The 15,247-nt window shown below is 40.5% G+C and overlaps 3 protein-coding genes across 10 annotated transcripts; 2 read left to right on the top strand and 1 right to left on the bottom strand.

Moving 5' to 3' along the window:
* Positions 1-846: 846 nt before the first annotated feature.
* Positions 847-4,617, top strand: hnrnpaba (heterogeneous nuclear ribonucleoprotein A/Ba). Its single transcript, XM_079671810.1, has 8 exons — positions 847-1,000; positions 1,489-1,727; positions 2,160-2,328; positions 2,413-2,571; positions 2,659-2,790; positions 2,899-3,025; positions 3,117-3,278; positions 3,388-4,617. Exons 2-8 carry the CDS (start codon positions 1,504-1,506, stop codon positions 3,456-3,458), a joined length of 1,044 nt encoding a protein of 347 aa, XP_079527936.1. The 5' UTR covers positions 847-1,000; positions 1,489-1,503; the 3' UTR covers positions 3,459-4,617.
* A 340-nt stretch (positions 4,618-4,957) lies between these two features.
* On the bottom strand, positions 4,958-8,917 carry phykpl (5-phosphohydroxy-L-lysine phospho-lyase). 8 transcript variants are annotated; one of them, XR_013806487.1, is made up of 14 exons: positions 8,762-8,915; positions 8,581-8,657; positions 8,348-8,466; positions 7,865-8,024; positions 7,710-7,784; positions 7,537-7,624; positions 7,338-7,454; positions 7,158-7,240; positions 6,852-7,077; positions 6,312-6,466; positions 5,990-6,065; positions 5,822-5,911; positions 5,579-5,712; positions 4,958-5,433 (listed from the first exon to the last, which is right to left on the bottom strand). XR_013806487.1 is itself a non-coding variant. In XM_079671801.1 (14 exons), exons 1-13 carry the CDS (start codon positions 8,774-8,776, stop codon positions 5,411-5,413), a joined length of 1,362 nt encoding a protein of 453 aa, XP_079527927.1. In that variant the 5' UTR covers positions 8,777-8,915; the 3' UTR covers positions 4,958-5,100; positions 5,388-5,410. The 8 variants fall into 8 exon arrangements, 6 of the variants coding, with proteins under 6 accessions (XP_079527927.1, XP_079527924.1, XP_079527926.1 ...); XM_079671801.1 differs by lacking the exon at positions 5,990-6,065 and having other exon boundaries at positions 4,958-5,100; positions 5,388-5,433; XR_013806486.1 differs by lacking the exon at positions 5,990-6,065 and having other exon boundaries at positions 4,958-5,100; positions 5,388-5,712; positions 8,762-8,917.
* Positions 8,918-9,088: 171 nt separating this feature from the next.
* On the top strand, positions 9,089-14,733 carry LOC307033372 (protein FAM53C-like). Its single transcript, XM_079671809.1, has 5 exons — positions 9,089-9,237; positions 11,145-11,396; positions 11,475-11,535; positions 11,619-12,436; positions 13,786-14,733. Exons 2-5 carry the CDS (start codon positions 11,313-11,315, stop codon positions 14,035-14,037), a joined length of 1,215 nt encoding a protein of 404 aa, XP_079527935.1. The 5' UTR covers positions 9,089-9,237; positions 11,145-11,312; the 3' UTR covers positions 14,038-14,733.
* The last annotated feature ends 514 nt before the right edge of the window (positions 14,734-15,247 follow it).

Genomic DNA, 15,247 nt, shown 5'->3' with positions numbered 1-15,247 from the left:
GCCAACAGATTTATTATGAAAATTCTTTATTTTTTCTTATTTTAAGTATTCAGCAATCAAAGAATATATATTGAAAACAGCTACATTTATAATTGGGACATGGCTTGATGTATACATCAGTCTGTAAATGCGATTTGACCAGGAAATAAGGTGTGCATTATAGAACCATGAGGGTGGCTGCTGTTCTATAGTTCATTGTTTAGAGGGCTGCTGATTTTTTGATAGGTTTGATCTCTGACAAAGAGAACAAATAAATGGGTGGAGGATATATAAAGTACATTTTCCATTAGAAGACAAGACATGCCACTTAAAGAATAAACTTAGCAAATTCGTGTTTACTGCTAACTTGGTAATGTCTTTTTTTTTCGTTATTTTGCCCAACCCATGTTTCACAACTTGTACAGGAGTTACTGTAAGAAGTCACCTTTAGCCTATGTGTCCATGTTCACAATAAAAGGTATGATGACAGCATTCTTGCGTAAATAGTATTTCATTAGTGTTCTTTATCTTAAATTAATGTTTATTTCTACAACATCGAAGCTACGTTGTGGATATTTTCTTCCACACACCACCCATTCAATTTCACAACCCTGGATCTATCTACTGTTGCATTTGACTACAATTTTCCGGATTTTGAATGATAAGTAGTGCAAGTCAATACAATTTTAAGAATATATCGCTTTGAAACTTTATTCAATACAACAGTAGTTTCAGCGATTCATATTGTTTGAAATGCCGAGAATCCGATAACTCCCTTTTTATCAGACGCAGAAAATGTACCCGGAGTTTCTTCCTGAGTGTTAAAGGCGTGGACATCTTCTATGAAAAGAAAAGGACGTGTATCTTATTGGTACGCGCCTTGAACGACAGCGGGGTTTATCCAATCAGATGGCTTCTCCGCAGAAATTGCTTTTTTTTCTGCCGGTTTTAGAAACCCAACCACGAGTTGTCGTCGTGTGGGAGAATCCATCTTGAAGAGAGCTCTCCGGTTGTGTTACCAGTAAGCTGCTTTTCCTACTTATTTAGCGTTGTTCTTTTCATTATATTGCCACGTAAGTAATCTGATTGTTTTAGTCTTATGATTGTTATTCTGGTGGATGTAGTTTAAATATCTGTAATTAATGGGAAATGTAGGCCTCTTATGCGACTAGCACGGCCTTTGCGTTACGTAACTGCGAATTTGAGTTGTACAGTCCAGGCTTGCTTTATCAGCACGAAGCAGATGGTTACACTATTTCTAATCTTTAGTTTTTATCAGTGTCCATGCTGTCGGATTACTTTGTTGTGCAAGTAATCGTTACTATGTTGCCATTTTCTGGCGCTCTGCAACAATTGCGAGTCTTCATGAATGTATGAAACGCGATCGTGCCGGCCAAAATGGTGGGAAATGCATGCATTGGCACCATGTAAATGGCGAGGCATGTACGGCGTTTGGGATTATATAATCACCGTGATTTAGTGTAACTTGATGCATTTTTTTGGCTTTAGGTATTATATTGCAAAATGTCTGAGATAGAGCAGCAGTATATGGAAACATCGGAAAACGGACACGAAGTCGAAGATGATTTTAACGGAGCGGAAAACACCGAGGAGGGTAACGAAGAGAGCGCTGTGAATGACTGCGGAGAGGAGGCAGAGGGCGCAGGGCCCGACGCCGACGGGAATTCACAAAACGGTGGCACAGAGGGCGGCCAAATCGACGCCAGCAAAGGCGAGGAGGATGCAGGGTGAGTTGAAAAACACTATGCCGTGTATATTTTGTGAAACCAACATTTATAATAAGCTTTCATGGTTTAGTCATGTTTCTTTGTTCAACCGGCCTTTGTTGGCGCCATATGCAGAGCGGAGGAGGGGGATGGGCGCTCCAACAGGGATCAAATCTAGCATGCATTGGCTCTAAATAAGCTATTGATATGTGGCATCTGATTTAGTTTTTTCCGAACGATTTTCACTAAATTGAATTAATGATGTAAATTGACTGAGCTACAGCAGCTGTAGCCTTCTTTCCCATGTCATTGGGTCAACAGATGTTCTGGAACAGTGTGTACATTTATACCCCCCCTTCGTGCCCAACACCACCGCCTCTGCCATATATAAAGTTGCAGTAACATGGCTGCCTGTAATGCTTAACGTGTCCCTTTCTGACCCTCTGTGTTCAGGAAAATGTTTGTTGGAGGTCTCAGCTGGGAAACGAGCAAGAAGGATCTTAAAGATTACTTCACTAAATTTGGTGAGGTGACAGACTGCACCATAAAGATGGACCAGCAGACAGGCCGGTCAAGAGGATTCGGCTTCATTCTCTTTAAAGAGGCAGCTAGTGTTGAAAAGGTGAGTGAGAAAGCAATAAACCCGAAACTGACTTTATGGTTACAAAAGAGACACATTTTTTAAATATTTAGTTGGGTTTTTTAGGTTCTTGAACAGAAGGAGCACAGGTTAGATGGCCGAGTGATCGACCCCAAGAAGGCCATGGCCATGAAGAAGGATCCAGTCAAGAAAATCTTTGTTGGAGGCCTTAACCCTGACACGGCTAAGGAAGTCATTCAGGAGTACTTTGGGACCTTCGGAGAGGTAAGGTATTCAAAGGAATTTCAATTTATTAGAAAGTCGAATGCTTAAGATATTTGCTGCTTCAAAGTCCGTTTTCCTGTTGTGTAGGTTGAAACCATTGAGCTTCCACAAGATCCAAAGACAGAAAAGAGGAGGGGATTTGTATTCATCACATATAAAGATGAGATTCCCGTCAAGAAGGTTATGGAGAAGAAATACCACAACGTCGGTGGAAGCAAGGTAATGGCATATTCTGCACACATGTGAAATGGGGTCTGGTGTTTCGGGGTATACAAATCAAAGGCAAAATCACACTGCAATGTAATGTGCTCTTGTGTGGTGTTCCAGTGTGAAATTAAAATAGCCCAGCCCAAAGAAGTCTACCAGCAGCAGCAGTATGGTGCTCGTGCATACGGTGGTGGTGGTGGAGGAGGTGGAGGAGGAGGAGGACGCGGCGGCGGCAGGGGCCGTGGAGGTAAGAACCCTATTTGTATACTTTAAATGCAAAGTAGCTTGTTGGGTCATGTATATTGAGTTGTGACAAAGCCCTCACCTGTGTCTTTTAGGTCAGGGACAGAACTGGAATCAAGGTTACAACAACTACTGGAACCAGGGATACAACCAGAACTACGGCGGATATGGACAGCAAGGCTATGGCGGATATGGCGGCTACGGCAACTATGACTACTCTACTGGTTATTACGGCTATGGGGGTGGCTACGATTACAGTAAGCGATAAGTGCCCCCCGGGAACGAAAAAAGAATGAGAGAAACTTTATTTTCTTGGTCCTCCTTGTTGTACAGAAGAACTCAGTCCCTTTTTCTCTTGTCCTCCAGACCAGGGCAATACAAGCTATGGGAAAACTCCAAGACGTGGAGGCCACCAGAGTAGCTACAAGCCATACTGATCACACGTAGTGCAGGTATGCATTTTTGCATCATCCGTGGTAGTATGAGAACATAGCTGTAACCATTGGTGCCTTTTTGACCCCAAAGATCTCCATCTACTCTAAATCCATTCAAGCATTGTGGTGGGGTTAGGGTAGACTGTGTTGTGGGGTCTGTTACCATTAAAGATGGATTCATTCCACCTGTCAGCCATCTTAAGATGCATCTCTACTACTTGATCACTAAGGGTTGAGTTGGTGGTGGTTGAGAACAGGAATAAGGACCGTCACCTTTCACCAGGGTGCTAGGTGTAATAGCTAGCGGTCGTGCCCCCTCCCCCCCAAAGTGTGTCTGTCCATTCACTGACCTGTCAAAACTCATTCATGCACCTGTCTGTCTTTGTGTAACTGCATGCCATATTTGGTTTATTCTCAGTAACGTTAAGCACCGTGTTTTTCTCTTAAGGTCTAAAGTAAATAAGAAAGAGATCCATGGTCTGACCACAACCAACATGGGCTCTGGCTTTTCCTTTGGAGTTGGCAGAAATTTGGACTCATGCTCCATTTGTACAGATCAAGTGAGGAACTGGGGAAGCAAATGTCACTTTTCCACTTTTTATTTTATATTGTTTTGTGTCCATTTACATTTCCAGTGATGGAAGTGTTATTTTTACTGTACTTTTTGGTACCTTTTTGAATCTAATGTATTGTATGGTTGTATTTTTACATGTCTACTGGATTTGCAGATGAGCAGGAGCAAGAGCTTTTAAAGCTCACAAATAAAACAAAATTGTTTTTCTTTCTTTTTTTTTCTTTTGGTGTTTCTAGATCTTTAGTTATTTTTTCCCATGCTGAATGTTGAATGCAAGTTGCATGGCTTCAGATGTGGGATGAGGCAAAAATAAGGGATTTAAACCAATCAAAGGGTTCATTGTGAGAGTGTCAAGTGAATGTTTTCAGATGGTCTAGTAGACGAAGACAACCAGCATCTTTTTTTCTTTTTTTTTTGGCTTTTATGGAGATTCTTCCCCCATCATGTCTGCAATTTTAAGTGGCTTTACTAGTGTTATTCAACTGAACGCAAGCCTGTTAATGTAAGAGGGTACTCCCTCTCTCACTGGATACTCATTCCTCTAGTGTCTTGGGCAAATTGGTAGAAATAAACTTTTGGTTTATATTACACATGGATCCTTTTGTTATTATTTGTAAAGTTAATGTTAAATGTTTTGTACTGTTAAATGGCTTGCTTGTTTTGTCTTGGGTAATGTTAACATCTCTACGGATGCGGGAGAGAGCTTCACTACCTGCAGCAAACTGGCAGGTTAATTCCCACTCCACTTTATGTAAAACTGCAGTACATTAGCATTTTATAAATGTGAACAGGAGTTAATGATAGTGATCTGGTAAGTGCTTATCTCAACTATATGTGTATTGAGAACATGTTGCTGATCAGTATTGCTAACTGGGACTGATTATATTTTAAATATCGCAGTTGTTGATAGAACACAAATTAGTCAGGATTGGGGAAAAAATCTTTTATTAGTTTCTTAATTTTTGCCAGAAGGGCTAACAGTTCAGCTGGCATCCCTTTTTTTTTTTTAATTGGTAGTTTCCATCTCAGTTGACTGAAGTGATTCCTATGCCTTAAAAAGGCACTGAACATCTGGGGGGAGAAAAAGGGAAATAAATATTAACTATAATACACATTCCTGGCTCTAGATACCATTTAAATGACTGTCCCACTTTGATTTGTCATATTGCTAAGCTTTGACACTTAAATGAAAACATTTTTCAGTGTTAAAAGGGAAAACAGCAACATGTTCTAAGTGAAGTGAATGAACTTGTTCTAATGGAAGTATAGACATTCACATCTCTACCTCTGAATGTTATGAATGTGACCATCTGACAATGTCTGATGCAATTAAAAGTTTTTCTACAGGTTTAACAAACCATAGATGTCTTCCTTTTCCAGTTTAAATGTCACTGGCTTCCATGTCTGTGAGAACAAAACAAATTGAAGAGGTTATACAACATTTAAATAAAAGTTTGGTCTTTAGAGTTCTTTAAAATTAGTGAAAACAACATATAGGCAAACAATCCTGTAGTAACGAGTGTAGACAAAATATGACAGTGTAACCAACCTGTGAGGATGCGGTCAATACATTTTACTGTCAGTTCTGCATCATCCATACTGAAACACATTGGTGGTTTGAACTTAATGACACTTTCCCAGGGACCATCTGTACTGACACAGATATTATCCTCCTCTTTTAACCTAATAGAAAAGGGACATCATTAATGACTGCTCAGCCCAGACTGTATAGAAGGAAGAACAAGTTGTTTAACATAAACATTGATTGCTTTATTGCACTCAAGTGTTGTACCTCTTCACCACCAACGCTGCTGTTTCTGTGGCAGGAGTCCTCTGCTCTCTGTCTGTAACCAGCTCTAGACCCACGAACAGCCCCACACCTCTGTTAAAATAAATACATATTTATTTTTATTGATTTGACAGGTGGGGGGGGGGGGGTGGTGGTGGTGTTGAAACTTACACCATGATTGTCGTCATTTGTGACGCGTCTCATCATTAAACCATGTGATGTCCCATTTAGGTCCCTGGACAATAACCTTATATAAACGAGAGATACATTAAATATCATTTTTTACAAGGAAGCTCAAAGCTTTCAACAGATATATGTTCAGATTAAGTTACAGCTGTCATTTTTCACGTCCTTCAATTGTTCCTTGAATTTTAATGAAAGGAATCCAGATTCCCACAATTGACCATATAGGCTGGAGAAATAATTAATTATATGAATTTATGTTTTGTTTGCAGTTTGAAGAACATTAGTGCAGTAGTCATCAGATTCTTACCTGACATCTCCAATTATTTGATGTTGTGGTTGTAGCTTTGTAAGCAAATCTTTGAGGTGTGCTCCCACCCTGGTGGCATTTCCTTTTAGGTCCTCTTCCTCTATCACATCAAGTACTGCCAGGCCAATTGCACAGGACACTGGATTCCCTCCAAACTGCATGAAGTTAGAACCAAAACAAATATTTGAATCTTGATATATGCATGCTAAACAAAAGGAACCTCAAACAGATTTCTAAAGTACCATTTTTATTTTGTTTAAAAACAGATTGAGGAATTTTGATTATATTGTCTGTTCTGTGCAGCAGCATAGTGGTGTATAAAGAAACACTTGTAAACAACAGTCCTCAAGCAGTAGTCAGTGATGAAAATAGCTGCCAAGAGTTAAGAGACGTATAACATTATAATAAAAATGTCTTGATATTTATATATAATTTTAGTTATTAAAATGCATCCTAGCAGCATACAGTTGGAAAAAAACTAAATAAAACTTTAAGATAAATGTATTCGTATATTATTGTGTTGACTAAGTGCATATTCACCGTATTGAAGTACTCCACTCCGTTGGCTGTGAAAGCTCCAGCTATCTCTTCAGTGGTTGCCACACATGCCAGAGGATGCCCATTGCCCATTGGTTTACCCATGGTCACTATGTCGGGACAAAAACCCTGCCCCTGCAGCTGGAAAGCCCAGAAGTGACTTCCCACACGTCCAAAGCCTGTCTGCACCTCGTCTGCCACAAACACTCCACCAGCTGATCGCACATATCTGTAGGAAATCCACTGTGTCACTTCTATCGCATGTGGCTGAGAAAAACTGAAAATAAAAAAAGAGTGAACACAACTCACTCTGCAACTTTAGTGGAGTATCCTTGGGGTAAGATTATTTGTCCTCCAACACTTGGCAATGACTCAGCAAAGAAGGCCGAGATCTATTGGGAACATGTTTATAAATGTCATGCATAGGTCATGATTATCTGCATAACAAAAAGTGTTATTAAGGCTGCACGAAAATGTGTTAAAATGTACCTTACGACCATCCCTGTGCACCTCCTCTATTAGGTCTTTTACTGTATCAGCGTATGCTTGGCCGGGGTTGGGGTGATCCTCTCTGTAAAGGCCTCTGTAGGTGTCTGGTAAGGGTGCCTAGGAGGATTAAACACATTGTTTAAGCTATCCACTGTTGGTCAGCAGTGTTTTGTAATGATTGTCATATAAATGTACATACCACATGAACCCATTCTTTTTGTCCTGCCAGTTTCCGGAACTTGTAAGGACTAATGTCGATGAGGGACATTAGATGCCCATGGTATGCACTGGTATAAAAAGAGAGTTCATTTGTAATTGGTAAACAAGTGTTCAGTCAGAGGGTGAATGTGGGATAGAACTGAATAAACTTACTGGTCAAGCACAATTACATCCTCATGTTGGGTGTACTGATGTGCTAAGCGTAGGGCAAGATCATTGGCCTCTGAACTGTCAGTAGAACAGATGTTATATAACTGATATGTTACTTAAGAAATACCAATTTGTCCGAGTTGGAGGTTATTACTTACCCGGAGTTAACAAAGTAAAACACACACAGTTTCTCAGGCAGGGTGGCAGCCAGGCGGGCGGCATACATCACTATGTTGTCGTGCAGGAATCGAGCATTTGTGTTCAGGAGGTCCATTTGTGCTGATGCAGCTTTTGTAATGCTTGGGTGACAATGGCCCACTAAAATAAGACAATAGGATATTAAAAAAACAACTTTATTAATCTAGAGGGAATTATTGTGCTGAGTAGTAAAAGCACAACACAGTTCTTACTTACAACAAAACATAAAAGAACAACAATAAAAGTAAAGCACATTTGGTAAAAGAAAGAAACTAAAAACTTAAGTTGAAAGTAATATTTCCACCCAATGTTTAAGGGGTAAGCTACAATACAAAAGGACACAGTGTATTTGACTAATGCTTTAAGTAGACATACAAGAGTGTAGTGTGCTGTGTTTTGTGAAGGCAATAAATGGACTATGCCTTGAATAATAAACGTTTTACCATGTTGAACGTTGCTGATGCAGTCCAGATAGCGCTTGCCATTTTCATCGAATAGAAATTGACCTCTTGCTTTTACTATTTTCACAGGGTCTTCTGAATAGAATAGTCTGCATGACTGCCTGTAATCGAAGAAAAAAGGACGTGTCAGTAACTTTCTTGCACGCAATGCTTAGCAGCACACCCTCACTAGTAGGCCTATGTCAGCCAAGAACAACAGGTTGACTTCGACCTACCCGATTAACTTCTTCCGCAGAACGAGAGTTTCCTCTTTCCTGAGTTTTCCTAGTGCCATATTCTCTGTAGGTTCACTCTGTGAGTCAAAGATTCATCAGGCAATGAACATACAGCTTTGCAATAGCCAGTTAACGAGAGCAGTGTCTTTAGTTATGGATTTTTTTTACCAGAAGTCCTTACCACGCATGCGTCCATAGTATAATTGTATTTACAACACTAAGCATTCCAACGTGTATGTGTCGAAATGATGTGTAGGCTTTATTAAATATGTTGGTTTTGTATAAATATATATTTATCAGAAACAAAAATACATTTATTTTCTCGATAAGACATTGCTTGCTCAGTTTTTTTAAGCTGTCGCTTTATTTAGAGGGGCCCAACTGTGCGGGTCTCTCAACCGGAAAAGGACTCACACATTAAATGCAATGTGTTGCTAACAATCTAGTTACGGTTTTGAACACCTGAATAAACTGTCATTTTGAAAAAGTAAGCGTTATATGACAATTGCTGAGTTTCCTAGAAGGATGTCTTTCAAATCAGTGTATTAAAAATACCTCTGCATTGGTACGGTCCAGCCGCTATAAATACTCTGCTAAACGTCTTTCTATCCGGTGCACTGTGTGCAGCTTCGGTTGCTAAGGAACCACTGAAAGCAGGTAATACATCAGGACAGCTGTAGCATGCTAGCTGCAAACAGACTGCGTAACCAAGCTAATGCTCCAACTTATTTACTTGTACACCATCGACACAACCGCTTTATGTATAATCGCCCCTTTTTATGGTATATTCAAACAAATCATCGCTAGATTCGTGTATAATGACAAGCGATGAGCTTGTCGCAGACCGAATGCACTAACACTAGTAACGTTTGTTATCTGCTAGCTAACAGCTAACACTTATAGTGTTACACGGGCTGCATCGTGTTGCTGAGCTAGCTTACTATCTGCTCACCAGCATAAGTCGTTATCAGATTTAGCCAGTAAATATATCCAAGTCCTACATTGTCAATGACAAACAGTTGTCCTACAGCTAATGTCGTGAACAAAGTGATAGGCTTTTAATTGGCTAACATAATCGTTGTGATTTGTAGACAGGCAAGCTGCGCAACACTGTCTTAAACTTATGTGTTCGTTTGCAAATGAGTAAAGACAGAACATGTCTAGAGGCCAGACCCCTAAATTAACCTTACCTAGAGTCTTATTAATAGTGTTTTGGGATAGGTGTGTGTCTAACTAGTCGTCGTCTTTTGAATATAATATATCATTATTTATGAGCAACGGTAAGTGTGTTGCCAATATTGTAAAGTTATGTTAAAGATTTAAATCAGCGGGTGATTGACAGCAATGGACTTATCCGTCTAAGAGCAAAATTAGTGTGTAGGGTGCTTTTTAACTGTAGTAGCTGCTACATGATTATGTTTAGCCTGTGTGCCCTGCGCAGGCGAAGTAGCATGTCTTCTGGCATGTGGAACTAGGTTAGCATAGTAGCACTATGTTTGCCACAAGGAGAAAGGCCCTGGAGGCCACATCTAACTGCCAACAGCAAGTGTTGCAACTAAGTCTCTTCAATGAGTTTGACGTTTTATTTCAGATTAACAACTCATCTTTTTAAAGTTGATACTGGTAAATATTTTTCATCATGTTCTATCGTGTCGGGTTTGGATGTCAGTATTAGCTTTGGTCAACATTATGGGTGCTTTGAACTTTCAAAGAACAGTGCAAAGGCCTAAAGGCCATGTTACATTTTAATACAGTGCATACAAGTTTAGATTGTTGCTTTCTCTTTTAGTTTCAGTTTGATATGTACATTTTTGTGCCTGGTGCAGATCTGCTGGAAAGGGACAGTGTAGGTTAATCTTCAGTGATGTTTGTAGATTGAGTAACCATTAGAGCCTAAAGGCTACCTATGTGCTATTTGGATGGGAAGGTAATTGTCAAAAGACTATGTGATTTGAAATGGACACACAGGCTGTCTTGTTGCCCTTTACCTCCCCATTCATTTTTCACACACTTCTCCCATCCCATCCCTTTATTTCTCCTCTTTCCATCCCCCTTTCCTCCTACTTCACAATAATTGTTATTTGTGTTTTATTAAACCCAACTGACTTTGAATGCCATTGTATTTCCCCACTGGTTTTAACTTTGGGCATCCTAGTCTATGTCTGTAGTCCCTATCATAGCCAACCATATTCACTCTTTGTCCTGGGTCTCCTCATGTCCACGAGTGCTCTCTCTCCTTTTGAACAAACTTCTGACTCGTGTGACTTAGGCAGCATGTATATCCCAGGATGGATCTTGTAAAGAAATATCTGGTCATTACTTTGAACACATTGTTTCAGGTGTTCTGATTTTCTACATCTGGGATATTCTGTACTAGCACAGTTATAACATGTTAGGGGGAAAGTCCACATTAGCAGATTTTGCACTCTTCTGAGGCATGATAAATCTGCCATGCAATTTATATGCTACTGTTCAACAAAGTGCTGTCTTTGCAAGGTGTTTTACCAGTTTCAGTTCATCATTGACATCATTTTATAAGGATCCCTTCTCATTTGTCCCTCTAGGTGGCATTAAAATGACGGTGGCACAGTGAGAAAGCTGGTCAGTCTGGCTGGTTGAGGTGTGGAGGGGACACCACAAACCACGCCAGCATCCTGACGCATACGATTTCCACTGCCCTCAGTCAATCTCCTTATAATCTCCATGTCTATCCCTGGATTGTAGCTACAAATATGGTGACGCTTATCACAGAGCAGCTCCGTAAGCAGAGTTTGGAAGAGCCTTATTACAAGGCTTTCTCATTCAATGTGAATGTGGTAAGTTTGATACAAAAAGTACCCTTTTTCATTAATGCACTTTTGAGTTTTAGTATTTAAGTTATATTTCTGTTTCAGTCACTACCTGCAGTGGGCTCCAGTCCCACTGTCTCCTGGAGTGCTTGTGGACCCTCCCAAGGCAAGTTCATTGAATTAAGTGCAATAGTATGAACCTTTTTAGATGAGAAAAATTGTCTCATGGCTATATTTTGACATTTTCAGAAATCGGCTCTTCTACACAACTATCCTCCAAAGCCAACTCTCTGGATGATTCCTGTGGACTAGACTCCGGAGAACTTCTCCAGAGACCAGAGGTTTCTTTTACAGACAAAGCTTTCCAAAGCTCCCCACCACCCCCTCCACCACCTCCAAAACGCCACTGCCGGTCCCTCTCTGTTCCAGAGGACCTGTCGCGGTGTCGTTCCACCTGGCATCCTAGAGCATCCAAGGTTTGGACCCCAGTCAATCGTGGCTGCCAATGCGGAGGAGCATATAGTTCAAGCTCTGGAGCCAGATCTTTGCCACTTTGTGGTCCCAGTCCTTCTTTCCCCTCTTCCTCTCTACACTCATCTTCTAGCCCTACCTTCTTTAGCTTATCACTGTCCTCTGACTCCCCACTACCATGGAGCTTCTCATGGGACCCCTGTGACAAACTGAAAGGAGCCTGTTCTGCCTCCTTTGTTACTCCTTCCTCCTGCTCCTCCTCACCGGCCCCTCTGGTTTCTCACTCAGTGCTGCAGCGCCGCTTCTCTCTCTCCCCTGTGCACATTCTGGATGCCTCTGTGGTGCTCCTGCCCCCCCAGCCCTTTCCTGCTTCTGCTCTGACATATGGCTGTTCTGGCATAGAACAACCAGCCCTCTCTCCATCTCCCACTTCAGCCTGCAGCACACCCTCCTCCTCTAGGCGCGACCTACACCCAGCTCTGCCACGATGCCACTCACAGCCCTGCGACATGCGGAAACCTCGCTTGAAGAGGCGCCATGACCCAGATGTTCTGCCCTGCCCCAGGCCAGGCCTTGACTTCAGCAAGATGACACAGGTGAGCAAAGATTCTAATGGGCTGTCAAGGTAGGTCGTTTGGTTAATATTCTCCTATTGATAGACTTAGTGAATGGAGTAGGGAAGATATAGTATCATGGGGCGTTGGTTCCTTTGTGCCTATGTTGGGCCTCCAGATCTGTTTTCATAAATCTTTCTTGATCTCATCACTGCAGTTGGGATGGGTTTTTGGGTGCAGGCAATTTGACCGAATCTGTGAGAAAATGAACTTCACAAGTGTCTTAAAGTGCACCTATCATGCTATTTTTTTAGGCAATAGCAGAGGTCTCAGATATATAAAAAACATGTCTATGAAGTGTTTTGCTCAAAATACCAAACAGATCACCCATTCTAGCCATGCCTCATATCCCTCTATTTTACTTCCTGTTTCAAAAGTGCTGATTTTGGGTATAAAGCTTTAAAAAAAAAAAGAAAAAAGATACAAAATAAAAAAGGGGGGTGCTGAGCTCATGCAGGACCCGGCAGCTACTGTCTAAACTAAATACTGCCGTGATCAAACGCATCATATCATTGATTATCAAGGATTATTTCTGAAACAGTATGGGGCTCAAAGGCTTTCTCTCTTGCCGGTTATACCACAAGGTGAGTTCCTTTTTATTATATCCAGCTTCTTCCCACACATGCTCTCCAGTACAGGTTAGCTCTGAGGGTTAGCGATGCTTATGTAAATGCAGACCATATTACATCCAAAACAGTTGGGCATTGTTTCTGATAGCAACTTTCTGATAGTGCCGTGGGTCCACACTGCCGATATTACGTCATATCGGACGCAAATCTGGATCAGCTCCGTTGTAGCCCCGTTTTTAGAGATTTGGTTACGGAGGAAAAGAGAGGATTTTTATTTTCTGACGCTGCGTGAGTTCCCTGACACACCGGGGACACATATTTATGTATAAAAGATATCAAAAAGTGAATTTTTCATGATAGGTCCCCTTTTTTAAGTTGTGATCTTCCCATCACCACCACACCTACTGAACACAGTTCCAGCCTGACTTTAACCCATGCAAAGGTTCTCTTGGCAAAATCTTTAAATGCAGACTTCCTTTGACAATGTGGAAATGTTTCCATTTCTATATTACATCCCATCCCCAAGTTGATCCACCATATACATACTTAAAGTAGGTTAGCTACAAAAAAGAACAGTATATTGACTTGCTGGCCCTCCTAGATCTCCTAGTACAAGGTTTAAACAATTTTCAATCCACCAAAGAACAATTGGATAACAGTTAAACATATAATAACATTATAGACCAAGAAAAAGTGCTTGAGATGCTTGAGTCTGATGAATTGTGACTTGATAATTATGAAACTTATTTCTCCTGTTTTTAGATTGGTAATCACAAGAACCCAGTTTGTGGTACTGGTGGCTGCATAGTTCCAGTGTCTTTCCATGCAGAGCAGCGCTCATCCTTCTCCTCTGCAGAGTTCCTGGGACGAGCCAGCATTGGGCCACTGAGTGAAAGTGAAGAAGAAGAAGAGGAAGAAGATGAAAGAAAAAGGACTTCAATAGATGAAGGGCAAAATATGTTTTTTGAAAGAGACTGCACAGAACTGGACTTGACCCTCATAGAAGAAAACTGACCACTCCTTGATGCTCTGAGTGTGATTACTACATTCATAACTATATAAAGCACACCTGTAGGCTTTGTGTGCCCTTCTGGCAGAGTCTTTGAACCTGCTGCTGTCTTAAAACATATGTCGAGAGTTCATAATCAACAACCAATAAATTAGAAGCTAATATCAAATTACAATGTCATGATTGTAACACTTCAGCTAGTACACGATTCAAGATTTCCCATCAATGTCACAGTGCCTGCCTATTTGAAATTCCATTGGGAAATGTGCATGAGCAAATAAGATAATTTTCATGTACACAGAATTTTGGCAAATATTTCATATTGAAAAGTATTAATTGATGTTATCCATTGGTCAGCATCTTGAAATCCTCATCAAAGAATACTGGAGAAGGCAAAATGTGCTAACATTATTCTCATTTATTCAAGTTATTCAAATGCACATCAAAAGTCAATACAATAATGGATTAGAGGTAAGCACACTCTCATCAGATACTGGTGAATTCTACATTTGTATTTGGGTCCCTTCATTTGGATTGGATGCTTGATCTGTGGAAGGTGCACACATGTCCAAATAATATTTGGTTTCCTGAAACAACATAATACCAATGCTGGTCTATATAAATGCTCATGTATGTTTATTAGGATACATTCCTTGTTCACTGCTGTTCGCTCGCAGACACTAAAGATACGTTTACTTTTACTGCTGTTCTGTCATTAATTAAGCTTGTTCTTATTGAGTATCTCTACATCCTCAAAGGGAAAAGGTTCCTAATATAACAAAGGATAACTCCACCTATTCATTTAATATTTTCTTTTTGGAGTTCTCCTTGCTTTAAACAGATATTCTCAACAATAATACTGATGATACTGTAAATGGACCATGCCTTAAGCTTAACATACAGTTTTCTTGGTGCTTCTTTTCACAGCCAGACATTTTTGCAATCTCTATTTGCGCTGATTCATATTTTGAACAGGTGTCACAAGCACTATAATATTCAATTTAATAGCTGAATCTTTGCTGCAGCTGGACTCCGTTGGGCACAATGTAAAGTACTGTACAATGGTTAGAGTGAGAACACAGCAAGGCAATTCTGAGTGTATGTAACAAAGGTGGTGTTGAAGCAGATGATTTGGTGGCCTTTCAGAGATGATTTTTCATGTGTTTTCAGATGGAAATACTCCTGTTGCACAATTTATGTACAAATAAAATTTAA

Source organism: Notothenia rossii, assembly GCF_949606895.1.
Source record: "Notothenia rossii genome assembly, chromosome: 3".
Classification (NCBI taxonomy): domain Eukaryota; kingdom Metazoa; phylum Chordata; class Actinopteri; order Perciformes; family Nototheniidae; genus Notothenia; species Notothenia rossii.
This window is presented reverse-complemented; position numbering and strand designations above follow the sequence as displayed.

Bases quoted from the DNA above. Each gene is read 5' to 3' on its own strand.
- hnrnpaba (XM_079671810.1), top strand. From the start codon at position 1,504: ATGTCTGAGATAGAGCAGCAGTATATGGAAACATCGGAAAACGGACAC. The intron at 3,026-3,116 runs GTAAGAACCCTA...TGTGTCTTTTAG, and splicing joins CGGCGGCAGGGGCCGTGGAG to GTCAGGGACAGAACTGGAAT. The intron at 3,279-3,387 runs GTAAGCGATAAG...CTTGTCCTCCAG, and splicing joins TGGGGGTGGCTACGATTACA to ACCAGGGCAATACAAGCTAT.
- LOC307033372 (XM_079671809.1), top strand. From the start codon at position 11,313: ATGGTGACGCTTATCACAGAGCAGCTCCGTAAGCAGAGTTTGGAAGAG. The intron at 11,536-11,618 runs GCAAGTTCATTG...TGACATTTTCAG, and splicing joins TGCTTGTGGACCCTCCCAAG to AAATCGGCTCTTCTACACAA. The intron at 12,437-13,785 runs GTGAGCAAAGAT...TCCTGTTTTTAG, and splicing joins ACTTCAGCAAGATGACACAG to ATTGGTAATCACAAGAACCC.
- phykpl (XM_079671798.1), bottom strand. The intron at 8,025-8,347 runs GTAAAACGTTTA...GTCTTATTTTAG, and splicing joins CATCAGCAACGTTCAACATG to TGGGCCATTGTCACCCAAGC. The intron at 5,912-6,311 runs GTAAGAATCTGA...TTATTTTAACAG, and splicing joins CAAATAATTGGAGATGTCAG to AGGTGTGGGGCTGTTCGTGG.